The following is a 26,879-nucleotide window of genomic DNA, read 5'->3' on the forward strand; positions in this document are numbered from 1 at the left end:
CAATCAATTTATTTGGCCAATGACCAGTACAAGTGAATATCTAAATATCCAAAGCCTGAATGAGGTGGTGTGTTTCATTTGAGTAGACAAAGGGTATCTAGCCTTATAGTGCCTGTAGGGATCTTTGGAATTCTAACATAGGGTGGTAGGAGCAACCAGGGTTTTGTAGAAAAAGCCCATCAGGAACTTATTTGCATATTAGGACACACACCCCGACACTAAGCCAGCCATAACTGCCTTCCAATGTGTTCTTACTCAAAAAAAGCCCTGGGAGCAACTACTAAATGGCTGCTGCAAGAGGTAGGATGAAACTACAAAATGTCAGGGAGTAAGGTCAGTAAACAACATGGGGGACATAGTAATGTAACAGTAAGCAATAATAATACTGTGTAATATCCTATTAATGCCACTGTACAGATATTTGAATAAAATTTACTGAGTTTTAATAAATTTGTCTCATATGTTCTTAATGCTATTTCATAAATTTCAACAATGATTATTAAGTAACAATTCATATCAAACATCAAACAAAAAACGAACAGCAGAAAATCCTTTCCAGCTGGTATTTATATAATTTCCAATAGTTATCAGACCTATTCCTCCACCACTGAAGCAACCAGTACGTGTTGAAAAGAGTAAGTCTACAAAGTCCAACACAATATTTTCTTTCTTGGAACCCATCCAGGATAGAGTGCACCAAAGCACTTCCTTCCAAAGCAGAATGTGCCAAAATCTTGCGTTAATTGTAAACTGTGCCAAAGCACTTCAACGTAGGGTGGCCAGAGCACTGATGAGCAACATCGGCAAGTGCTTCATTATGAAGTGATCTCTTCCTCATAGTGTATAGCTGCTAATGGCACTTCTCCAGATAAACTGGAATCGAGTTTTATATTTTACTGCCAATTCCAATTTTTATTAAGCACAACTGTGTCTAGTCTTCTATAATGTTGGCAAAGGTCATGGAGTAAATGTTAGGGAGTAAATTCATGCAGCATTTCAAGAAGATCTGTTTAACAGGAGAGCCAATTTGGTGTAGTGCAGGGGTAGCCAAACTTGCTTAGCATAAGAGCTATATAAAATAAACATCAGACATTTGAGAGCCACAAGGAAGGAAGGAAGGAAGGAAGGAAGGAAGGAAGGAAGGAAGGAAGGAAGGAAGGAAGGAAGGAAGGAAGGAAGGAAGGAAGGAAGGGGAAAAATACATGGGAGAGGGAGGAGTGGTAGAAAGAAAACAAATTTAACTTTAAATGCATTCTCCAAGCTACCAGTTAAAGAGAAAAATGCCTTCTCTAAGCCAGTTGACAGGGTGGTGGGGGCTGGGAGAAGAAGAAGAAGAATTGCAGATTTATACCCCATCATTCTCTCTGAATCAGAGACCCAGAGCGGCTTACAATCTCCTATATCTTCTCCCCTCACAATAGACACTCTGTGAGGTGGGTGGGGCTGAGAGGGCTCTCACAGCAGCTGCCCTTTCAAGGACAACCTCTGCCAGAGCTATGGCTGACCCAAGGCCATCCCAGCAGGTGCAAGTGGAGGAGTGGGGAATCAAACTCGGTTCTCCCAGATAAGAATCCACACACTTAACCAATACATCAAACTGGCTCTCACAAACTGATACACACAATATGTGTGAAAGAGCCACATGTGGCTCCCAAGCCACAGTTTAGCCACTCCTAGTGTAGTGGTTAAGTGCGCAGACTCTAATCTGGCAGGACTAGGTTTTTATTCTCCACTTCTCCACATGCACCTGATGGGTCATTCATAATTCTTGAAAGAGCTGCTCTCTCAAGAGTAGTTCTCAAAAGAGCTCTCTCAGCCTCACCTACCTCACAGGTTGTCTGTTCTGGGGAAAGGAAAGGAAAAGGAGGTTATAAACTGCTCTGAGACACCGAGTGAAGGATGAGGTATAAATCCAATCTCTCATTTTTCTTCTTCTAAAATGAATATATTGTTTAAAAATATTTTCTTGCATGCACATGTTACCTTCAGTCACACTGTGAAGAATTTTGTGCTGTGGCGGCAGCTGATGCCAAAGCAACTTGTTAAAAAGCAGGCACCAGAAAAATGTCAGCCAGTACCATTTTGGGGACCCAGGGAGTAGGTGTTTTCTGTCACCTTTGCATGTTGAATACCTAACACAAATTCTATTCCTTTATACAGCTATTGCTTTTATTTATGTTTTGAATCCAATATTTTATTAAACCAACATAAATTGTGAAAGAAAACATTGGTATAATCAGGGCTCATTTCCAACAGGAACGCACAGGAAGGATGTTCCAGGAGAGAAGAAACAAAGTATTTATTTATTTATTTATTTATTACTTTATGTGCTTATAAGGCAGCAGCACATGGTGAAGTTCTCTGTGCCTGTTTCTGCTTTAGCTCTGCTTCTCTTGCAGTTAGCTGAAGCTAAAATGTTTTGTGAAAGAGCTAAAATGTTTTGGCAGATGATTCAGCAAGAGATTTCTAAGATCTTATTATTTATTTATTTTTATGACTTATATCCCGCCCTTCCCAACAAGTGGCTCAGGGCGGCTCACAACACAGGAATCTGACATAAATACATTTTAACCATAAAAACATTTAAAATTTAAACATTAAACCATTTAAAATATTAAACCATTTAAAACATTTAGAACATTGGGGATAGCAGACATCTAATATAACTATGCTCAGTATCTTGTATCAGCTAGTCATAGGCCAGCCGGAAGAGGGTTGTCTTACAGGCCCTGCGGAACTGGGCGAGGTCCCGCAGGGCCCTCACCTCTTCCGGCAGCTGGTTCCACCAGGAGGGGGCCGTAATAGAAAAGGCCCGGTCCCTTGTAGATTTTAAGCGGACTTCCTTTGGCCCGGGGATAACCAGGAGATTTTGAGTTCCTGATCTCAGTACTCTCTGGGGAACATGTGGGGAGAGACGGTCCTTCAGGTAGGCAGGTCCTAGGCCATATAGGGTTTTAAAGGTAATAACCAGCACCTTGTACCGGACTCGGTAAGCTATCGGCAGCCAGTGCAGATCCCGGAGTCCCGGCCGGATGTGCTCCCTTCTTGGGAGCCCTAGCAACAGCCTGGCCGCGGCATTCTGCACCAGCTGCAGCTTTCGGGTTCGGCACAAAGGCAGCCCCATGTAGAGAGCATTATAGTAGTCCAACCTCGAGGTGACCGAGGTTGGACTACTACTTGCCCGCCTAAGATGAAAGAATGCGGACTTGGCAGTGGCTGCTATCTGAGCCTCCATCGTTAAGGAGGACTCTAATAGTACCCCTAGGCTCTTGACCTTGTCCGCCGCTATCAGCGGCACACCCTCAAAAGCTTGGGATACGAGTTTAACAAAGTTGCAGAGACTTTTCTGTTGGGACTACAAATGGAAACATTTCCAAAAGAAGACAGAACTTTAATCTGGTACTTGCTCTCAGCCGCTAGGACATTGTATGCGCAGTTGTGGAAGCAAGAAAAAATACCAGAGAAATGGGATTGGATTATAAAAGTTATGACATGGAGTGAAATGGAAAAATTAACAAGAATATTAAGAGACTATGATTTGGAAGTTTTTAAGATGGAGTGGAAGAAGTTCAGAAGATACGTAGAAAAAGAGTGGAAAATAAAAGGACATTGGACAATTTTTTATAATGATTAAGTTTTAAAAGAAGAATATAACTTTTGGTTTTCTTAATAGTTAAGGGTACTTTTAATATTTGGTTTTTTTAAAGTAAATAACACTGGCGGGGGTCAAATAACGGGGGGAGGGGTGGGGGAAAAGTAAGATATGGGGTAGATAAATTTTTTCTTTTTAAGTTGTAAGATGTTGATATAGATTTGCTACCATATGTTACCAATAAAATTGTTTATACATGAGGGGGAAAAAAAGCTACAATATCAGCTCTTTAAAGGCAGCATAGGCTCTATGGAAATCTGGTTCCACCCCCTCAGCGCTGCAAGGGAAGAGGTTGAGGCCTTGCTTGGAGTTACTGCCTATCTGGCGATCCTGCTGGACAAACTACTGATCAGTAAATTGTGAGGGGGGGGGGTGGACTTCTTTGGATGGGGGTGGTAGTGTTTAGCCCACACTAAAAGGCAAGCCTTAGCCTAGCTTGCCTTGCTTAGCTGGGTGCACTTGCCCTCAAGGGAAGGGTGGTGGCGGGGGTGGGGGGCGTGATCTCTGGCCTCCATTGCAGGCCTGGCTTGCCTTGCTCTGCTGGGCACACTTGCCCTCGAGCGAAGGGTGACTGTGGGGGATGAGGTGATCTCTGGCCTCCATTGCAGGCCTGGCCTTCCTTGCCTTGCTCAGCTGGGTGCACTGGCCCTTGAGGGAAAGGCGGCAGCAGGGGTGGGGGGTGATCTCTGGCCTCCATTGCAGGTCTGGCCTTCCTTGCCTTGCTCAGCTGGGTGCACTGGCCCTTGAGGGAAGGGTGGGGGTGGTGATCTCTGGCCTCCATTGCAGGCCTGGCCTTCCTTGCCTTGCTTGGCTTGGCTGGGTGCACTTGCCCTCAGGGGAGGAGCGCTCCTCTGCTGAAGACAAGTGTATTAGGCCACCACAGCAAGGACAAGGCTGGGGCCTGCCTTGTCAAGTGGGCATTGGTAGAGGCAGCATTGGAGGGGGCACCTTCAACCTACACCTTGCCAAGCGAGCAGACATCTCAGGGGGAGGTCTTTCACCTTTCAGGTGGGGGGGGCACAGGAGAGTTCCCTGGGCTACTGGGTGAGTGGGAGTCTTCTGTTGGAGGGGGTGGGGGATTCTATATCAGGGACAAAAAATCTGCTGTCCACCCCTGGACCAAAGGAGGCCAAGTTGCATTTGACACGAGCCAGGGCCTTCTCTGTGGCAGCACCAGAGTTATGGAATGCTATCCCGGAGGCCATAAGGGCCCGTGGGACCTTCCTACATTCTGCAGGGCCTGTAAGACTGAATTGTTTCAACAGGCCTTCGATGCTTAAACTGAGAGAGAGCTGCCACCTGACATCAGCTAGAGTTCCCGGTGACCAACCGTCTGAAAAGCAGAACCGCCAACATAGTAATGGTACAGTACTGTGGAATAGTTTTTAAATTTTAATTGTATTAATGTTTTATAGATTTTATTGACTTATTGGTTTAAATCGTGTAAACGACTGTTGTAAGCCGCCCTGAGTCCGCTTGCGAAGAGGGCGGGATAAACGTCAAATGTAAATAAATAAATAAAAATAAATAAATTTTCCCACCCCCCTCTCTCTCTCAGCGAAGGAGCCAGTCTCTGGGTCTTTCCTGGAGATTTCCCCACATATCAGGTCAGTTTCCCAGGGGAGAGGACTGAGGGCTTTCCCCTCCCACACTTTTTTGAGGAAGTGGGCTGCCCTTTCTCTCCAAGAGATAGGTCTCTTTCCCCTGCACCCCAGGAGGCAGTCTCTAGTACTTTCCTGGAAATTTCCTCACAAATCAGGTTCAGTTCCCCAGGAGAGAGGATGGAGGGCTTTCCCCCCCTTTATGGAGGAACTGGGCTGCTCCCAAGAGATAGGATGGAAAGGGCATATAGTGCCCTTCAGCATAGGGTACCCAGAGCTTACAAGACAGCTGTTGAAGCAATGTGAAATGGTAAAGCAGAAACAATAAAAGGAGCAGGAAAAAAACCACTATGATGATCAGTATGAGAAAATGACAGACTAAAAAAGCTCAGTCTTATTACCGGAAAAACAAAATTATGGAAACAAGAATAAAATCAATGTAAGGCCTTTTTTCTGGACCAATCAAATTAGTGCAAAATGAAATTAATCATGAAAGAAAAATGAAGTAAACCAGAAGTGGCAAGTCCCAGTCAGAAACTGCCCAGAAAAGGGTTGGTTTCAAGAGCTGTTGCAAATTTAGCAGCCAGATAATTTCCCTGTGTGTGGAGTGCACACTGAGAAGCCTCTCTCCCCTCCTTTCTCTCTCTCACCTCCCCACCTCTTCTTCCTTTCGCTCTCTCTCCCTGTCATCTGTCCCCCATCTTTCTTTCCCCCAAAAGTGACTTGACAGGCCATGTATGCCCTCTGATAAATGTTTGTGATATTGAAATCATTTGACATCTTGGCTGTTTTCTTTGGGCTTTTGAAGTAATTTTTCTCCAGATTGCCAGCTCTGAGTTGGGAAATACCTGGATATTTTGGAGTGGAGCCTGAGCGGTGGGAGTTGCCTTCCGACACACATCCGGTGATGTCAGAGGGTGTGGCATATGCAAATAAGTTCCCGGAGAGCTTTTTCTACAAAATCACCCTTGGGTATAATTAATCAATAATGTCACTGGAACATGTGGAAATTTTTCTGTCTACAAATTGCAGCTGCAGCCTTACCTATGGCTGTTTTGAGACTGCTGGGCCAGGCACAGAGGCCAAAAGAGGACCATGTGTTCATGCTGCAGTGTCAGGGGCCAGATTCCTGCCACAGCAATCTGAAACTTCCTGGGTGCGGCCCATTGCTGACTGCCAGGTTGGAGTGCACCCGGGAAGTGCAGGCTTCAGTTCTGGTCTGCCCGCTATTTTAAAGTTCTGCTGCCCTGGCTTGGCTGCTCAGTTGTTCTGACAGAGGCTGGGAAAGTGGTGGCGGCAGCACAGGAGGAAGGCCAGAGCACATGAAGCTTCTGAACCATGCAGAGATTGGCAGAAGGGATAAGGAGATCTCAACATGAACGTAGCTGTGGGGTGACAAAGAGGTTTTGCCAGTGAAGCTACCATTTTGGCACAGCTCTTCTGACTGCACTTTATAGCTCCCCCTCTTTTTTCTCCTCCTCTTCCTTTTGTAGTGGTTGTTCTTTAAGGGGGTCTGGTATTGGCCAGGCTGTTCTGCCCCCCTCCCCCCCCCCAGTTTTTCCTTTCCTACCTCCTATTTGTTTTGGCTAGGGCATCTCCATTACCTTAGTCCTCCGTTACCTTGGTCCTCCAGTACCTTGCTCCCTTCGGGGAGGGAGCTTGGCACTCAGAACTATGACCATTTGCCTGGCAGCAATATCCTTCTACAGTAAGACCCATGGGTACCCTGACCCCTGCTGCTCCTTCACCATCCACAGGACCATTGATGGTTGGAAGAGAGTCACACTCTGTGCACCTGACATCCAATAACCTTTGAGGTCTTGGCAGCACTGCTGCAGCAGCTCCATGCAATCTGCTAGGCTGCCTTCGAGACCACCCTACTCCAGGCCACCTTCATGCTTGCCTTTTGGGAGGGCTTTTTGGTGTGGTGATCTTGTATCAACATCCCAGCATGACCTCTTGGGCTGAGCCCTTGGAGTGCATGACATCCATATTCAGGGGCAGATATTTCTCAGGAAATCCAAAACAGACCAGAGGAGGCAGGGACCCAACTTGCACCTCAGGGCAACTGCTGCCAATTGACCCTCTTTTCATCCACATCAATGACTCTCTTCTCACTCAGTTCCGGTTTGCTAGCATCCTGTGGGGGAGTCTCGCAGCCATTGAACTTACCCCCAGGGATTTCAGGACACACGCTTTCTGGATTGGTGCAACCACTTGGGCTGCTGGGAGCAGCCTGTCCACTCATCATATTCAATCCATAGGCTGCTGGAAGTCCACTGCCTATGTGTTGTACATCCAGGTTTTTTTTTTTGTAGCAGGAACTCTTTTGCATATTAGGCCACACACCCCTGATGTAGCCAGTCCTCCAAGAGCTTACAGGCCCTGTAATAAGAGCACTGTAAACTCTCAGAGGATTGAGTACATAAGAGGGGTGTGGCCCAATATGCAAAGGAGTTCCTGCCACAAAAAAAGCCCTGTGTACATGGCCCCTCCTCTCATACTTTGTCTTTTTAATCCCTCCAGGCTGCCTCATGTCCAGGGCTTCTTTTGAGCAGGAACGCACAGGAATGCAGTTCTGGCTGGCTTGGTGTCAGGGTGTGTGGCCTGATATGCAAATGAGTTCCTTCTGGGCCTTTTCTACAAAACCCCCCCTGTGTGAAACAATGGTGACATCAGGGAGTGTGGCCTAACAAGCAAATAGGTTCCTGCTGAGCCTTTTCAACAATAAAAAAGCCCTGCTCATGTCCATCTGGATTTGACTTGCAAGACCTGCACTCTTGGCTCTCATGCTCTTGTTTTTTTTCCTGTTCAGAGCTCCTCAAAAGGCAGGTTTGGTAGGGAACTATTTCCCTGACAAGGTGATTGATGCTGAGAGGATAATCTGTAAAGCTGCTGGTCAGTTGGTGGCTCATTGATTCACTATCTGGATATTTCCTTCTGGCAGTCCGTTCTTTACAGGACTGAAGGTGTATACTTGTCCTGCTGTGGTCAGGACTTGTGGTTTCATGGTGTTCATAACACTCTCCTTTCTTGACTGCAGCTGTAGGAGTTTTAGAGGGATCAGGCCCATCTCTTGTGATCAAGATGTCTCTCCTGCTAGGTAAGTATACCAGGCTCATCTCTTGTGGTGGTTTCAGGCATTGGGCAGGATCCATTTGTGGGGAGGCTGCACTTGTGTGCCTACCTACCCAGATGAAAACCTGTTTAGGGGTCTTGAGCCCTGCAGTGGCATGCCCAGCTCTGGGCAGTTGCCTGGTTCTACTCAAAGCCCATGTGGGACCTCCAGCAGATGGATTGGGGATGGGTTCCATTGGTCAACAGGTGGGTCACCTTGATGAATGGATCCCTATGCCATTCCAATACTCTATCCATAATGTTGGTCCATTTCACTCTAGTTGTGTTTTTAGTGTATGTTGGATTTGTATATCCCCTCCCCCTTTCCCCTCAGCTACTTCTCCTTGCCCTTAGGAGTGTAAAAAGTAACTGTTTGTGGCGACATAAATGTTTGTTTTTGCCAACATACTGACTAGTATAACACTTTGGTTCTTTCCTGGATCATTTTTTTCTTTTGCACAAACTCATGGGATGCTTTCTACCTCAGTATGTTGCAATGGCTGGGACAGAGAAGCATTCCAGTAACAAGATCAACAAATTTCTGTGGTTGTTTTCTGCCGCAAGTGTCTTTTGTATACAGAAAGAAAACTGTATGTGGTAAACAGCAGCACTTTGACGAGCAGCTGTGAATGTCCTAATCCTAAAAAGGATAACATTTTAATGCCCTCCACAATGCAATTACTGGTACATGAAATTTTCCCAAGGTGGCTGTTAAAATATATAAACTAAACAAACCCAACCGCTTTTGTCCTTTTTATATTATAGAATGTGAAGAACAAACCCACGGAGGCCATTGTTCTCAAGTATACATCCCTAGTCCGTAGGAAGACACTGGGCCCAATCAGTACTTGCTTACCACGTGGCTGGTTCTTCAGCTCAACTGTGCAGTTCTTTGTACTCTCTCCACTGCTCTTATGTTTTTTCTCAACATCCTCCTGCGTTACATCTCTGAGAGGTTCACCAATACTGAAGAGCTGCCCTTCATCAAATATTGGCTGTTTGGCAGAAGGTTTCTTCTTTTTATTTTTTCTCTCACTGCGTATGTTATTCCATTGATTCCTAATCCAGTGAAAAAATATGAATGCATATGATTGGTTATATCAGTGGTTTCCTAGAAGCTTGTCCAGAATTTCTTAGTTCTTTAGTTAGAAGGCAGTAACACTGGACAAGCTTTTCTAAAAGTCTCCTTGACTGTCGTTATGGAGCTTCCCTTCCCCTGCAACATGTTACACAGAACTGCCAGGCCTCCCAACCTCCTACTGACAGCCTGCTTTGCCCATGGCTGTTCTGAACAATGGAGGATAATATATATATATAAATACATCCAAGTTGGCTGCATTGCTATGTCACTTCTGGGGAAAACATGGAAGTGAATAGGATAGCTTGAGGATTCTTACTCCCCAACATCACTTCCAGGTTTTCCCCTAAGGTGACATAGTAATGCAGCCAATGATGCTCACCATTGCCCTGCCCCTCACAAGCAATGGGTCAATGGCAAGAATAGCCCCTTTTTATTTTTATGATTTTGCATTTTGACCTTGCATATAAGGAAAGTCTGCTACTCATAGCATAATCCTCTTGATAGCATGTGTTAGCTATTATATGTAGGGCAAAAATGTATTTTTCAGGGTTGATAGTCAGGAACAAGTACTTTTAACTCAGGGGTTTCCAGTCATGTAGCAAAGCTAAACTTGCCAATTCCCAGGTCCCAGCAGGGGTTCTTCCGCTTTTGCAGGCTCCTTCCCACCCCCAATAGCCTCCATGTGCCTTCAAACCTTGGGAGGCTTAAGAAAACACCAGGAACAGTTACTTCTAGAAAAGTGTGTGTGTGCCTTTAAGAGTCAGGCTGAATGGGGTGGAGCTAGCCTGCAGAACAAGGAGCCTGTTGGAAGGGAAGGGAAGGAGCCCGGAAGCTCTGTTTGCTTTCCAGTCCCTTCAGCTGTTTGCACAATAAAATAGTAACCTCTGGTGAACTGGGCTGAGTATAGAGCAGTCAACAACTCCCATGGTGAGTAACTTACCTCAGTGAGACCACAAAGTGTGTGCTTCCAAACTATGTTTATTTTGGTTGCTGTGTGGAAGTGCTGGGGAATGAGGAAATTAAGACTGTATTTAGCGGAACTCCACTGCAGTATTTTTAATTATTTATTTTAGAGAATGGGAATGTCTCCTGGCTCCATCCCCAAAGTCTCCAGGTATTTTCTGATTTAGACTTGGCAATCCTAAGCAAAGGTATATGTCTCAGTTATCAGGACCTCAGATGGGGCACCCAACCCAGAATAATAGGTCATGTCCTTTAGAGATTCCCTTTGGCCTCCCTGTTTAGCAAAATAGCAGTTCCCATCACAGATACCTGGCCCAAAAAGAGTCTGGCTATCCTTAACCAGAGTGAGATCTGGGTTTTGCAGTATTTGATGCAGTTCTGCAGGCTTGAGAGCTGGAGATGTTCCTATGACTGAGGATATCAACTTTCCAACCAGGCTGATCTCCTCCTTGTTCTTCCATCTGCCTTTCCTTCCCCCTCTCAAACTGCTGGGGAAGGAGGCATTGTTTGTGCTCTCTCTATATGCTATGTTGTTGATGGTTGATTATTGATTACTATAAATGTTAGAGTTGTTTTAAATTTTTGTTAAAAGTCTGTTTATGTTACCCGCCCTGAGCACTGCTGTGCAGGGGAGGGTGGGCTATAAATGGAAGGTATTAAATAAATAAATAAATAAATAAATAAATAAATAAATAAATAAATAAATAATTCTCCTCATGACACTAACCTAAACCCTCTCTGCAGTTCCATAGCCTTCTAGGTGTTGCCCGGACCATGCCTGTTGTATTAGCGTTAGCCTGAGGGTCATTGCTTCATGGAAAGAGCAGCTTCCCTCAAAAGCAGCACAACCACGCTTCACTAATTTGATGCAAGAAGGTTTGTATGAGCAAATAAATAAATCAGATAAATAAATTCTGCTAGCAGTCAGTTACCAAAACAGGTCTTGTCTGAAATAACAGGAAAAATCCATTAGCAACCAGTTACTAAAGTGGAATACAAAGGGTCAATGAAATGTCGACACTATCCCAACCCCCCCCCTCCGTTTGGCTAAGTGTACCATGTCACCACTACTGGATAGGATGTTTCTGTAGAAAGCCATATAATACTGATGTAAATAAAGCTTTACAAATTCCAAGCCTCTTGTGTCCTGGACATCAGCATTATTTGTATCAGTTCCTGAAGTCTTGGAATAATTCAGTTTTTCCAAAGGAATATTTTCATTTGTCTTTCCCAAAGGAAATTACTGATACTTATGACTGTACAATGCTAGTGGGCTTAGTTTAGTTTTAGTATCCTTTGTGGTTAGCTTGGTCACATGCCATGGTGACGAAGTCTGAAGGAAGTATGTGGTTTCTACTTGGTCCTTTGTGGTTTGACTTTCTAAGGAGAGGTTGAATAGAAAATATTTCTCTTCCCATCCATGACCTGACCTAAATTATATTGGTGAGAATGAGGAAGCTGGTGGTTGTTCTCTACAACAGGGCTTGCTATCTTCTCAATTGTTGGCAGTTGCATAACTGGACACAATATTCATGTTTTTGTGTCCGCCTGTTACTCAGAGGATGTAGACAGATCCAGTGAAACGTGGGAAGTAACACAGGGGTTCAGGAACCAGGGAGGGGAAAGGAGATTGTAAGCCACTCTAAGACTCCTTTGGCTAGCGAAGGGCAGGGTATGATTCTAATCTCCTCCTCTTCTTCTTCCTGCACTAGAGTCTCTCCTAATTCATGAAGTTATATATATATATATAAGTCGATATATGATATACAAAGTAGATATATGCTGCTGGTGATATAATTACCACAGAAGAAGGGGTTTCAGTGTGAATGCAAGTAAAATTATAATAGCAAATCCTTTTTATCTAACTCCCTGCTACTAGCATCTGCTATCTCAGGTACTGAAAGCAAATTTACTTTCTGGCCAGCTGTTGTTACCTTGATCAGTTCCGCAGGGCCTGCAAGACCACCCTTTTTAAACTTGCACACTTGGACTGCTAAGAAGATCGGTAACTAAAGATCCGCCAATGCGGTGTGAAGACCTATACCGCTGAATAACTGTACTTATTGGATTGGTTTTAATGTTATTAAGTTTAATGTTTTAATGTTTTATATTGTTAAATCTAAAGGTTTTTATCTACTATTGTATGTTTTTATAAAATGTTGTTAGCCGCCCTGAGCCTGCTGAGGTGGGGAGGGCGGGATATAAATAAAATTTATTATTATTATTATTATTATTATAATATTACCTTCATGTCTGAGGAAGGATTGGCCATTGGTGGCAGTTCAGTTTGCAACTCAGGAAATAATAGTTTTCCTCACCATAAGCCGATTTGGTCTGGGCAGTTACTTTCCACCAGAGGCATCCAGACATCAAAATGATCATTTAAAATTCCACTGGGGCTCCAGAGATAAGGGCAAATAAATAACAATTGTAATGTTCTCTTCTTAAAGACCTACCAGCATCTATTCTCACTGCTTAGTGAAAAAAGCACAAAACATTAAAAGAGAATTAAAAAGAGTGTTCCTTTAGTGTTACCCAAAGAGGTGATATCCTAATTACTTGGAATTAGCTTTAAGGAGACAGAACTGAGATTCTCCACCTGTGTATATGGCAATTTTTTCCCTTTAAGAGAATTCTGATATAAACCAGTTTTTATTTAAAGGATTTTCTTTAAAAGAAAAAGAATAAAACAAAATGCACACAATGAACATAGACAGAACGCTGGCTAAGAGAAATACAGGGAGGGGAGGAAAGAGAGATCTTAGGGAAGACTGTTAATTACAAGTCTTGAGGAATGGTCCCTGGAAGCAGCAAAACACCCAGTGTTCCATGAGGAGAAGAGAGCCCAACAAAGGGGGGGGGGAGTATGTGGAGGATCCAATATGCACACACACGCACACACACACTGCTTCTGATATAGGGCAAACGCGCCCTCTGGTGAGTATGATGCATTTGCCAGAGAAACAATGGCTTGATATGTTTTCTTGAAGTAGACAATGATGTGGGAGTGGGTTTGATGATCCTGCAAGTACATAGCAAGAAGGGTTAGATAAACAGAATTAAGTTAACTGTTGCTTAATTAGGGTGAGTGCAGAGGAAGTAGACTTGATGGGATTAATCTAAGAGTGAGTTAATAGGACTTGGGATACCCATTGTCCTAAATTATGCATGTCTCTGGGGCATTAAGGAGACAGTAGACTGTCAGCCGCTCTGATCCACCTTTGAAAATACTTGCCCAAGCTTGTTCCTAACTGGCATCCATTTTGTGTCCTGCACTTATGAGTTTTGGGGTGATATTTTAAGAAGGCTGTTTCTGCCTCTATATGCTATAAACTGCTCCTCTTCGAGAGGAGGGGTCTGAGTGCTAACAACAGGACATCTACAGTGGTCCACTATCTTCCATCCTTGGATTGAAGTAAGGTATGGAGGGAGATGAGTTTATTTCCTCTTGCTTGCATATTCCAGTTTGGTTTAAAATACTTTTCTAACCCTGCTTTCTTTACATGTGAATGGGAAATCATCTGAGTTTTTTTTCCTTTTCTTCTAATAGGCTAATAAGACTCTATATCTTGGGAAATGGTGATATTTAAAATGTCGATAAATCTCAGACATTTGAACTCTCACATAGTATAAACATGACAGATCCTTCCTGACTGTAGATCTCTGGAGTCCCATATGATTTGATCCTGTCTTTTGTGGAGGGGGGGGACAATAAAACTTGCTCTGATTATATAATCAAGAGGCACCCTCCCTGAAGCCAGTGGTTACAGTACAGTGAAAGTATAGAAATGGAAACAGCTGTGTGAAAAAATGCCTAAAGGATGACCCTCTTTAGCAGAAATAGATGGTAAGTCTCCTTATTGGAGGACCCCAATGCAGTTTTGATTATCTGCTGATCCAATCTCTTCCATGACAGCCATTTCAGAAGATTTCTGGAGATCATTGAATATTATTACAGTTTAGTGATTAGATATACAATACTAAAGATTAGGGATGAACATGAATGATCTCATAAAGTTCATCACAAATTTTGGCCAGTTTGCAGTTCGCAAAACAATGTTTGTGGAAGGGCAACCAGCATAAACATTCCATGAACTTTCATGCTATTTGTGGCAGTTCATGATGATTAATGAATGGGTACATTTCCAGGCAAACTGTCTCTGCTCAATTAAACTGTTTACAAAACTCCAAAGCCACATGGTATATGGAATTCTCCAGCCTTGGAAATACCAATAGGAGCCCTCCAAAGCTTAACAGGCACTGCTGTTTGCCAGTAACAGAGTTCCCATCCTGCTCTATGAGACATATCAGCTCAGCTCCACAACCTTTTCTCTGTTGGCTATTGGCAGTTAGACACAGAGATGATGATGATATTGAAAGCAGACTAGCAGAGCACATTCATTTTTTTCCTGATTGTCAACTCCTCTCCCCTGCTGTAGTTGGGTGATAGGTAGACTCAGGGATCTGAGCCATCCCATCTCTTTGCTCACTCCAAGCAAAGGGGCTTAGCTACTGGGTGCCTTGGATGAGAACCCACATTTTATGCCCTCCTGATTGTGAGTTTATCTTCCTTGCTGGGATTTGTGGGTGTCAGGAGGACTCTGGGTTTGAGAAATTCCATCTCTCTGCTCACACTGGGCAGTGGGGCTTAACTACTGGGTGTCTCAGCTGAGGGCCCACATTTTGATTGTGAACTCCTCTCCCTTGCTGGGGTTTGGGTGTCAGGTGGCCTCAGGGCTCAAGGCCACTCAAGAGAGGTTGGGCAAGCTGACAGCCTTATGTGACCAGTACTCCAGGGTTTCAACATCAGCATGCTCAGGGGACTTGACAAAAATGTCTCCCATCAGTTTCTACTGTAGAGATTCGTTGGGACTTTGATTCTGTTTTATGGGGCGTCTATTGCCCTTGTTTTGTTTCTGCTGTTTTCCCCCCTCCATTGGAAACCATGGAGGATGGAGCACCTTCTTTGGGAAACTGTAACTTGGACCCTCTAAAATCCAATCTTCATCAAACTTGGAGGGCAGGTAGAGGAGATTCAGCTGGAGATCCCCTGTGAGTTTGGTGTCCCTAGAATGCCAGGGGTGATTCTACAGCATCAGGAATAAAAAAGTTAATATAGATTCATGGTTTGTGAACTGGGCACACTATGAACCATGAACCAAACTACATTTTCCTGGTTTGTGCCCATCCCTACTAAAAATATTAAAGAACTAGTAATAAGGCCCATTGTGGGAATATAATGGGCTCTAGACAAGGGTGACCTCCTCCCCTTGTTGCCTGAGGAGAGAGGGTTGGATTTAGGGGGTCACCTTGTTTGAAGTGGGTGGAAGGGGGGAGGCAGAGGAAAGCGGTGGCTGGCAGGACCTCTGAGGAGACACTCCCACCAGAAGAGTAGAAGAGGAGGCTCAGCCGCCCAGCTGCTTACCGGAGCAGCCTCCCAGCCAGGAGCCTGGCAGCAGATGGAGGTACAGGAGTCCCACTGTCAAGTGCTGGCTGACTGTGCCTGCCGTTCCAGCCTGTAGTGAAAGGTGTACACAAGTGGGTGGGTGGGGAAGTTGGGGTGACCCGACCTGAGGGAAGCAGCGTCCCTGAATGGCTGAGCGGGTTGGGGGCATTGATGCTAGGAGAGGAAAGCGACAAGTGGTGGCAGCAGCTAGAAGGGCCTCTGAGGAGACTCTCCCGCCAGTCCAGAAGAGTAGGCTCAGCCACCCACCAGCTTACTGGAGTAGCTTTCCTGGCAGGATCCTGATAGTAGGAGGAGGTACAGGGGCACTGCCGTTGATCACTGGCTGACCACCACCTGTGAGTTCGGACTGCACTTAAAGGTCTGTTTTAAGGGGCAGAAGTGGTTGGGGGGGGGGAGTCAGGAGAAGGGAGTGAGGCTGAGGGGAAGCAGTGGCCCCAAGATCAGTCTAAGTATTCAGTTAGAGGATTTGGATGGGAAAGAGAAGCTATGTTCCGGCTGGCCTCCCATTGTCCTTAGGACGGTTGCTCAATGCCTGGCCACTGCCGCCTCATAGAAAGGCCATCACTTCCCTAAGCCACCATCAGAGCACTGAAATGTGTGTGTGAGGGAAGGGAGGAGGGCTCTTGGAAAGATGAGTGATAGCGGCTGGCAGGCCAGTCACAGACTGGGTGAATCGTGGCCAGTCCATCTAGAGAAAGTGGAAAGTGCTGATGGTTCTCCATCCCTCCCCTCCGCTCAACAGTTATTTCTGACCCATAGGATTTTGTTCCTGGGGTTGCAGGATCCATGTGGTGTAATAGCTATGTGGGCCGGGAGGCTGCAATGGGGAGGGATCCAAAATGCTCCCATTTGCTTCAGAAAACAATTAAATGGGATCGCAGTGTGAATATCATACTAAATAATAATAAAAAATATTGTGGTATGGGCTTCTATACTTTTAAAAATAAAACTACTTATGAATTTCACAAATATTATTTACACAGAGAATTAACAATAACTGCAATACCAATAATGCTATATAACCATTTTCAGCAGAGCTGAACAATGCTGCAGAACTAATGATTGCACAGTGCCAAGCAGAGCATGAGAAGGCCAGTTCGATAATAACTGCTGGATGCAAGATGAGCGTTGGCACCATGCAGAGATACTGTGGGAGGCGCAACTGGACAGGCAAGTTTTCCAGTAACCAATGAAGCAGAATGTGAATGTTATGCTTGTTGCTGTCAACACTCTCTGAAAACTGAGTTACTGAAAGAGGCAAACTACTACAGAGTTGTCTCTCAAGAAAGTCTGTAAACTATTGTGCCAGTGCATCAGCTATAGGAGCTCAGCCTTTGAGAGCAAAAGCCATAGTCCGAGCCAGCTCTGCCACTAGGCAAATTAGGCATTTGCCTAGGGCGCTGGCCTCCCAGGGGTGCCAAATCGGCCGCCACCCAGGTTACATTGTTGGCAGTCTTTCTTGCAGCGTGCTGTGGTGGCTCCTTGGGATTCTGAGGCTGGATTTGACTGTTTTCCCCTCTGCTGCCAGAGAGGGCGTCAACAAGGGGCAGCTGTGCTGAAGCAGACAGAGCACATGCTGCTGGCCGGCAACGCCCTCACTCAGCCCAGCCTGGGAAGGTATTCGGTCGAGGCGGCTGGAGAGAGAGGGAGACACGGAAAGAGACAGCCTGGCCAGGGGACTGAGCTCCAGCTTCTCTATCAGCTGCAAACTGCAATTACTCTCCACTACAGTTCTGATTCCTTAAGAGCCATCCTACCCACTTCCAGGTTGTTTTTGGCTTGTGAGTGGCAGGTCAATCTGCAGCTATTGCTCAGTTCCCTCGGGCTGGCAAGCCTTGCAGCTGGTGTAGGATGGGTGCCAAGAAGCAATGAGGGGCTCCTCGGGTCATGGGACAGGTAGAGGGTAGCCTTGAGATCACCGTCTGCTTCCATTTCCCAATCTTCCGGGTCATCTTGTCCACTCTCCCGGGTTCTCACGGAGGTAGCCAGTCATGGGGGGGGGGAGGGTGCTAAAGACTTGAACTCTTGGGGTTCTGGGGACCTCCTCTCCCCCTCATGGAGGACATTGGCGGTAACCCTGTTGCTCCTCCCATTTTGGCTGTAGCCCTTTCCCCCCTTTGCTATTAAGGGTTCTCCTGGTGGCGGCGGGAGGGTTGGCAACCCCAAACTTGGGAATTGGATGTTGGCCTCTTGTCTCTACAGGTGGGTCAAGGTCCAGAGTCGACCCCCCCCCCCCAGAAACAGATCAAGGTGCAGCTGCATGAATGTCAGTGGGTAGGGGTTCTCATATCTGTGTGCGCCCAGTTTGGTTCTGGGGGGGCTGGATGGAGGTCGCCAATTGAGAAGTGGACATCAAGGGACCCTGCATCAAGGTCAGTGGTCGGTGATCACCTCCCCCCTTGCAGGTCGCTGTGGGTGGGATCGATAGTTTCTCTGGAGGCTCCTTAAAGGGGACTTGTAGCTGTGGGTGGATTGTGGGGACCTGGATCCCTGGGGTTTTGATCTTGCAAAGATACTAACTTCATATCATAGCTCTGCATAACATTTGAGGGAGCACTTTTGCAGGGAAATGTTTTTGCTTCTCTCACTGCCCCCCCCTTTCTGTCTGATTTAATGCTTTTGTAAAACTGAGATGGCTGCACACAGCATAAGTAACAGCAGGATTCTTTGTGAGAAACAGCTTCACATTGATGTTCTCAACATACAGCTAGAATCATAGAATCATAGAGTTAGAAGGGACCTCCAGGGTCATCTAGCCCAACCCCCTGCACAATGCAGGAAACTCACAAATACCTCCCCCTAAATTCACAGGATCTTCATTGCTGTCAGATGGCCAGGGAAAGAATTTATCCTAGAAAGAAATCCGCAGAACTGAGGTCATTGAATCTCCAAATTAACTGCAGTGTGACCAGTTTCTAAAAATTAGTTATCACTGGGGGGTGGGGGTGCCGGAAGTTTGCCTTGCCTAGGGCATCAGATAGGCTAGGGCCGGCCCTGGCCACAATCACTGAACACTCTAGACTTACAGCCACAGGTGTCTGCCCTGTCAGACTGAAAGCTACAGCAGGAAAGGGGCTTCAAGGGAGAGGTCATGGCTCAGAGTTATAGTATCTTCTAGGCATGCAGAAAGTCCAGGTTCAATCCCCGGCATCTCCAGTTAAAAAGGACCAGGCTGTAGGTGATGTGAAGGACCTCTGCTTGAGACCACAGAAAGCCATTGCCAGTCTGAGAGTAGACAATACTGACCTTCAGGGACCAAGGTCTGATTCAGTATAAGGCAGAATCATATGTGACACCCAGTGTTGCAGTCATGCAACCAGGGATAATGGCAATGGGAGGGAGAGCTTTCTTGTGTGGGTTGTAAGAGGATATGCTTTGATGAGTTTATAATGTCAACGCAAGCTTGTTTGGTGTATGCTGGGACCATAGCTGATAACACAGTTCTCAACTGGGTTATCACATTCTTTTAAGAATTAAAAGGAAATTGTGTCTGGAATACAAATAATTAATTTTATTGACAAACATACATCCCCTATATTAACAATGCTTAACGTTTAATACATAAATGACACCAACAACCATGAAAGCTATGTACAGAAGCAACCAACCCCTCCCCTCAAAGGCCTCTAAACAACTGAGCCCTGCCTGGCTCCCAGCTACTGGGTCTGCTGAGGCTTCCCCACCCCCTCCCAACAAAGGCAATGGCAATGATCTGAGTGGCTCCCGGACACTCTGCCCTCTGAACTGTCTCCCCCTCTCCCCATGACAGTGGCAATGGTGGTGAACCCTGTGTGGCTGCCCAGCGCCCTGCCCATCAAAGCTTCTCCCCCTTCCCTCAACAGCATCAGAAAGCCCTGTGCAGCTTCCACCCTCCAGCCTCCCTTGCAGCTGCAGTTTCCTACCTCTGCCACAGTTTCAAACTGTAAACAGGGGTCACTAGGGATGTATGTGTGTGGGGGAAGTATTTGTGAATTTCCTGCATTGTGCAGGAGATTGGACTAGGTGACCCTGGAGTACCTTCCAACTCTATGATTCTAAATGTACAGAGAATGCTGTTTTATTTTGAGGGGATTTAAATATCACCCATAAAGTTTTTAAAACATAGAAGATTTTTCTGCATAGCTGGAGAGTGGTCCACATGTGCAAGATAATCTCTTTTCCTCCATGTGCCCATGACCTGCAGAAATAAGTATCTGCACACAGTGGGGTCATGTTGAGCATTAGATATATAGATGCTCTCCCCTCCTCCTTGGATTTACTTTTAAGATGTCCTTTATCAGATGAAGATGTTCCCACTTTCTTGTTATCATTCTGTTTTATACCCTCTTGTAATGTTCATTAGAGTCAATCATAACTTTTTGCAGTCTGTTAACAATGTTAATTTGCTTTGTTTCCAGCACCACTCCAAAAGAAGTTAACAATCTTTGCATTTTGATGCATATTATTCAGGTAGTTAGTTTCACTTTCATAAAAGAGTTACAATCAGTGAAGGGATCAGCTATAGATGTCACTACTGGGTTAATGCTTTTATCTGCACTTTTCATAGGGGATACCTTAAGATTGATTAAATCCTCCCCTAGTTTATTGGAATTTAGACTGATTCCCCACTAAGCTTGTTCCGGTATCAGAGTTCTTTTCTCCCTGACGCTTCCATCTGATTTCGCCCAAGCTGCCATGATGCAGTGACTTGGCCAGCCTCTTTCCAGTGACAAGCAAGATCTTCTGAAAACTGGTTTCTGCTTGCTGTGAGAAAGAGGCAGGCCAAGTCACAGCCATGGGGCAGCTTGTGTGATTGGAATAACACATTTGTTAAGATCCGTGCATAGCAGCAAATTGGCATTCAGATAATAAAAAAGTTAACAAGAACTATGTTTGAGTCCAGTGGCATGATTTAGCATGTGTAGTGAGATAAGGCAATATCTCTGTTAAGCCCTGGGAGTTCCATTGTCTTGAGTGTTGTAATAACGTGTAATTCAGCAATATCCCATTCTAGTCTGTTTCTTAAATTCCTTTTCAATAAAACAGCTGCTTTGAGGTCTCCCATAAAGAATCACAAAATTGAGAAACCTGTAGGAGGACATTTCATACTCCCAGGCCACTCAATGGAGGAACACCCTCAGGGGTTTAGATTCCATCAAAACTCCTAGCAAAATCCTATTGGACTCACTCAAGACAGAATGGTCACAGGTGAAACACCAGACTAAGATGCCTCCATCCCCTTCAGGGAGCACTGGCCACATCAGTAGAAGAGAACAGGCAGTTCTAATCAGAGGTTGTTTTGTAGAAAAATAGGTGGTGGAGCTCATCCAGGGATTGTTATGCAGCTGCAATACTATTCAATGGATAAGGAGGTGGAACTCTCAGAAAGAGGAAGTGGAACTCTCAGAAAGGTTCAGGAGCTGTGCTCCTGTGAGCTCCCACTGAATCTGAGGTCTGGTTCTAATGGTGATGTGGGTGAAGGAACCCTTGAAGGATAGCTACTGGGCAGCAGCAGCAGCGGAAGATTACACTGGAAGAGGATCTTTTGTAGACAATGACAGTGCCACTTGAGCTAGCCCTTGTTAGTATTGTGCAGAAGAAGGCAATGGTAAATCACTTCTGACCTTAAGTTTCCACCAACAATAAGACAATTAAACAACAACAACATAGTTCTGGAAGATGGAACTCCCAGATCAGATGGCATTCATTCAGTTACTGGGGAAGAGTTGAGGACTACAACTAGTACTATTCTTAATGATGCGACTGGAATAAAGTTAAGAGGACGTTCAGTTGTTGACAAGAATGCGTGCTAAAAGAAAGTCCAAAGCTGTTCAACACATATGATAGGAACATGGAATATGAATGAAAAAATGAATAAAGAAATGGAAGGTTTGAGCATTACAGCCCTGGGAGTGAGTGAACGAAAGTGGACTTGATATCATTTTCTGTCAGACAAAATGTTTTACTTGGGGAATGGCAAACACAGACGAAATGGAGTTGCTCTAATAGTGAGGCAAGATGTAGCACAGACAGTAAGGGGCTATAATGCAAAGTCTGACCAACTAATAGCAAACAGTTTGGTGTAGTGGTTAAGTGTGCGGACTCTTATCTGGGAGAACCGGGTTTGATTCCCCACTCCTCCACTTGCACCTGCTGGCATGGCCTTGGGTCAGCCATAGCTCTGGCAGAGGTTGTCCTTGAAAGGGCAGCTGCTGTGAGAGCCCTCTCCAGCCCCACCCACCTCACAGGGTGTCTGTTGTGGGGGAGGAAGATAAAGGAGATTGTGAGCCGCTCTGAGACTCTTTGGAGTGGAGGGCGGGATATAAATCCAATATCTTTTTCTTCTTCTTCTTCAAACAAACTTCATGGAAAGCCTATCAGTATAACTGTCATTCAAGTTTACTCTCCATCTACAGATGCTGATGAGGAAGAAACTGATCACAAACCTAACTAAGATGTGCTGATAATCATAGGTGACTGGAACACAAAAGTAGGAAACAAAGCAGAATCAAATATAGTTGGAAGATTTGGCCTAGGAGCATGAAATGAAGCAGGAGAGTGACTCATGAAGACAACAATTTGTTAATTGAAAACACATGTTTCAAGCAACCCAGCAGCCAATTATATACCTGGACATCACTGGACGCAAAAGTAAAAGGTGACAGAAACAGAGTCAAAGTCTAAATGCAGTGTTCCAATGACTGGCATAGAAGCAGAGAGAAACATTATAATGCTCAGCATCAAGAAATAGAAGAGAACAACAAAAAAGAACAAGAGATCTGTTCAATGATATCCAAGAAATCAAAGGGAAACTTAAAGCATGGCTAGGCATGCTGAAAGATCTGCATGAAAGATCGACATGGAAATGCACTAATTGAACAGGACAAAATAAAGAAAAGATGGGAACAATACATTGAAGAACTATAGAAAATAGATGAAAGGTTCCCTCCAAGAAGTATATTTTGAAGAAGAACCTGCAGTTTTCAAAAGTGAAGTGAAAGCTGCACTGACAGCAATCGGGAGAAACAAATCACCAGAAGTGGATGGGATATCAATATAATTGGCTGCTGGGTTGCTTAAAATAGGTCTATTTTAAGCCACAGAGACAGAGTACATCAGAATCATAATAAGAATACACCAACAAATATGGAAAACAAAACAGTGGCTCACAGACTAAAAATGGTCGGTATACATTCCAATTCTGAAAAAGGAGACATCAAAGATTGTAGGTACTATTGGACCATCACGTTAATTTCTCATACAAGTAAAGTGATGCTCAAAATCTTACAACAAAGACGGTTACCATATATGGAGTAAGAATTGCCAGATGTTCAAGCAGGATTCCAAAAAGGAAGAGGCACTAGAGATTGTATTATCAATTTATGGTGGCTACTTGAGCATATGAAAGCTTTTGACTGTGTGGATCATAAAAAGCTGTGGTTAGTTTCAAAACACAGAGGTGTGCCACAGCATCTGATTGTTTTGAGGCGCAACCTGCATGCCAAACAAGAGTTTACAGTTAGGACAGAATATGGAGATGTAGAATGGTTTCTAGTTGGCAAAGGAGTCAGACAAGGATGTGTTTTATCTCCCTGTATCTTCAATTTATATGAAGAACATATCATAAAGATGGATTAATTTTCAATGAAGGTAGAATGAAAATTGGTGGAAGGAACATTAACAATTTGAGATATGCAGATGACACTACATTACTAGCAGAAAGCAGTGAAGACTTGAAACAATTCCTGATGAAGGTTAAAGCAGAAAGTGCCAAAGCAGGATTACAACTGAACATCAACAAGACAAAGGTAATGACTACTGGGGAATTATACAACTTTAAGGTTGATGATGAAGAAAATGAAAATGTTCAAGATTTTCTGTTCCTTGGTTCCATCATCAACCGAAAGGGAGACCGATGACCTTGGAGACAAAATTCATCAGCATCTTCAATGGAGAGGGAATATTTTGCTGAGCCTTCTGAGCTGTAGACCACCAATCCCCTGAGCTCCTGGACCATGAAAGAGACAGTCTGGCTGGTCCTCTGGGCCATGGTCGGGAGGCTCTTTTCATGTTCTCTGACAAGCATGCAAAGTGAACATGTTTTCTTCCATGCAAGTGACATTGTTAACCCACTTTGCTCACACCTGCTCCCCTGGACAATTGAGCAGCTGGTCTTCTTCAGGGTCAATTTGCCACTGTTTATCTACCCAGTTCTGGACTCTGAGAGTGAAGTGAATATGTGCTTATACCTGCATATCCTCCCAGTCTGTATTTGGAAGCTGGGGTGAAATGCTCTTTCCCAAATTAAAGTGTAACTAAAAAGAAGCAGCAGGGTAAGTCATCCAATTTGATCAGCAGACCCCACCCCCAGTGCCATTCCAAATCCACCTGCATCTAAATGCCTCAATTGAACCCTAGTAGCTGTGCAGCATAAGGGGATGTTGGAGGTGGTGCTCACTCAGTCACCAGACACTCCAAACTAAAATTGCATGCTGAAAATAATACGGCAGCACCAAAACTGTTCATCTTGTTGGAGAAGTTAGGATAGGGACCTGTGAGTCAAACATAAACCAGCAGAACCCACAGGAACACCATAAATAATGAAGCTAATCTGCATGTGGATAATATTTTTCTGGGGAAGGGTGGGGGTGGGAAAAGGAAAGCCTGTGATGAAGGGCCATTGCAGCACCTAAGTCTCCTTTCTCTGAGGCAGTGATGGTGTGCAGAGTGTTGAGAGAAGAGGATCTGATGGTGTGAACTTAAACAGATCATGAGACGGAGGGCAGGAAAGGATGAGTCAGTGCTCTGCTTTTGCTCAGTTTAATGCCAATCACAGTTTGGTGACCAGGAAGGGATTTCCTCCAGACCAGATTGGCCAAGGCTCCTAGAGTAGGGGTCCCTAACTTCTGGGCTGTGGATTAGTACCAGTCCATGACCTGTTAGCAACCAGGCTACAGAGCAAGGGAGAGGTGCTATACCTCCTCTTTCGCCCACCTGGGGGAGGCAGGGGAGGGGAGGCAGCTTCATAGTGAGGCCCTGCCACCCTTTCTTCCCACCTGGGACCCAGGTGGACAAAAGAGGCAGCATGGTCTTGCTCCAAAGCACCACCTCTTTCATCCACCCGGGTCCCTGGTGGGTGGAAGGGGCAGTGCGACCGTGACCTTCACCTACCCCTCATTGAAAGACTCCTATGCGGGGCAGGGCAGGGGGGCCACCTGGGATGGCAAAAAACCCAGCCCCCTGCCCCCCACCGATCCATGGAAAAATTGTCTTCCATTAAACTGGTCCCTGGTGCCAAAAAGGTTTGGGGCCACTGTCCTATAGGGTTTTTTTCTCTTTTTTTCCCCTTCCTCTAGGCATAGAGCAGGAGTCACTGGGGGAGTGGGGCAGGGAGGTAATTGTGATTTTTTTTTAAAGTCTGTTTCCAAACCATGCCATCCTTGTACCTTCAGGGTAGATTTCAAAAAAAATATCTGTGGACCAGTGTCTTTGTTCCTGTGTTATCAATCAGATAGAAGATATTGTTCATTTTATTCTATCCTGCCCATTTTATGGGTCCATCAGAAATAAACTGCTGAATCAATTTCTCACAAAGTTTAAATCAGAAGAGGAATGTATTAAATTTTTATTGGCTGATGCCATTCCAGATGTTACCCTTATGGTGGCTATTTTCATCTTTTTAGCGATATAAATAAGGAAAAAGATAACTGAAGCCACCCATACAAAAAGTTTGGCCAAGTTATAGACTCATTCTGTCACATTGATTTATTATATATGTTTTCAATCTTGTTCATAGAACTGTATTCTGCTATGTATTTTTTTATGTTTTAATTTTTATGGCTGGAAGTAAACTGTATACTTTGGGTGTTTGTTGAGTTGTTATGACCTATGGCTATAATAAGAAAACACTTTGACCTTTTAGTTGTGAATTCTTGTTCTACAAGGGGTTGGACTAGATTATCCTTGAGGTCCCTTTTAGCTCAGTGTTTCTATGATCTGCACAGTGTGTTTCTTTTATCTCAGTGCACACTTTTCTCTTTCTGAGGCCTTCCTTGGGGAAGTTATGTTAATATATATAAGTGGATTGCCATTGGTTCAGTTGTGCTTACAAAAAGTGGCCCCTGAAGCGTCTGATTGTCCTGCTGGGCTTCTGTGTATTGGCCTTAATTCTTTTGGCTTGCAGAAGTGGCCCCTTATGCTTTTATCTTTTCACTGTAGTGCTTACTCTGTCTGAAGCGTGCCTTGGATCTTCTTGGAATTTATTTAATAACCTCTGTGATGGAGAACACAACCCACAGTTTGCATTAGGCCTGGGAAATCTATGTGCATTCCATCCACCCTGGGTTTCCCACAGGTGGGTCATGTTATGAAAGTATTTGCTGCTCATTTGTTGGGTGTGGATAATAGTGATCTAATTCAGATATTATTTTGAATATGACAGAGAAAAAAATTATTCACTTGAGTCTTTGGGAAATATCTAAGTTAATTACTTCAGACACCCATGCCGCTGACTGGACACTACTGGATTACTGGGAATTGCACAACTTTAAGGCTAATTATGAAGACATTGAAGTTATTCAAGATCTTCTATTTCTTGGCTCCATCATCAAACGAAAGGGAGACTGCAACCAAGAAATCAGAAGGAGATTGAGATGGGGAAGAGCAGCCATGAAGGAGCTAGAAAATGGCATCGAATCTAAGGATGTGTTGCTGGCAACCAAGATCAAGTTAAATTCATGCCACAGTATTCCCTATTACTATGTATGAGTGGGGAAGTTGGGCAATGAAGAAATGTAAGAAAGTTGGTTTGTTTGACATATAGTATTGGAAGAGAGTTTTACAGATACTGTGAACTGCCAAAAAGACAAATAATTGGGTTCAGAGTTCATTCATGCTTGTCACAACCTTGCTCCTGACTCCATCCCCAAAATTTCCTAGCTTCACCTCCAAAGTCCCCAGATATTTTCCTAGTCAGACCTGGCAGCCCTAACCAGATGGAATTAATCTAGACTTCTTGGA

The 26,879-nt window shown here is 44.6% G+C and overlaps 1 protein-coding gene across 1 annotated transcript in view; it reads right to left on the reverse strand.

The window, feature by feature from the left end:
• LOC132581052 (uncharacterized) overlaps window positions 1-23,910 on the reverse strand; it is a 41,927-nt gene extending 18,017 nt beyond the window's left edge. Inside the window, exons 1-5 of the mRNA XM_060252090.1 lie at window positions 23,781-23,910; window positions 22,223-22,337; window positions 17,324-17,515; window positions 15,840-16,034; window positions 9,227-9,429 (exon numbers count right to left, since the gene is read on the reverse strand). Of these exons, the coding sequence (XP_060108073.1) occupies window positions 9,227-9,429; window positions 15,840-16,034; window positions 17,324-17,515; window positions 22,223-22,337; window positions 23,781-23,910 (835 nt within the window). The remainder of the gene's footprint in view (window positions 1-9,226; window positions 9,430-15,839; window positions 16,035-17,323; window positions 17,516-22,222; window positions 22,338-23,780) is intronic.
• Between the last annotated feature and the right edge of the window lie 2,969 nt (window positions 23,911-26,879).

This window comes from Heteronotia binoei, chromosome 13 (genome assembly GCF_032191835.1).
Source record: "Heteronotia binoei isolate CCM8104 ecotype False Entrance Well chromosome 13, APGP_CSIRO_Hbin_v1, whole genome shotgun sequence".
Taxonomy (NCBI): domain Eukaryota; kingdom Metazoa; phylum Chordata; class Lepidosauria; order Squamata; family Gekkonidae; genus Heteronotia; species Heteronotia binoei.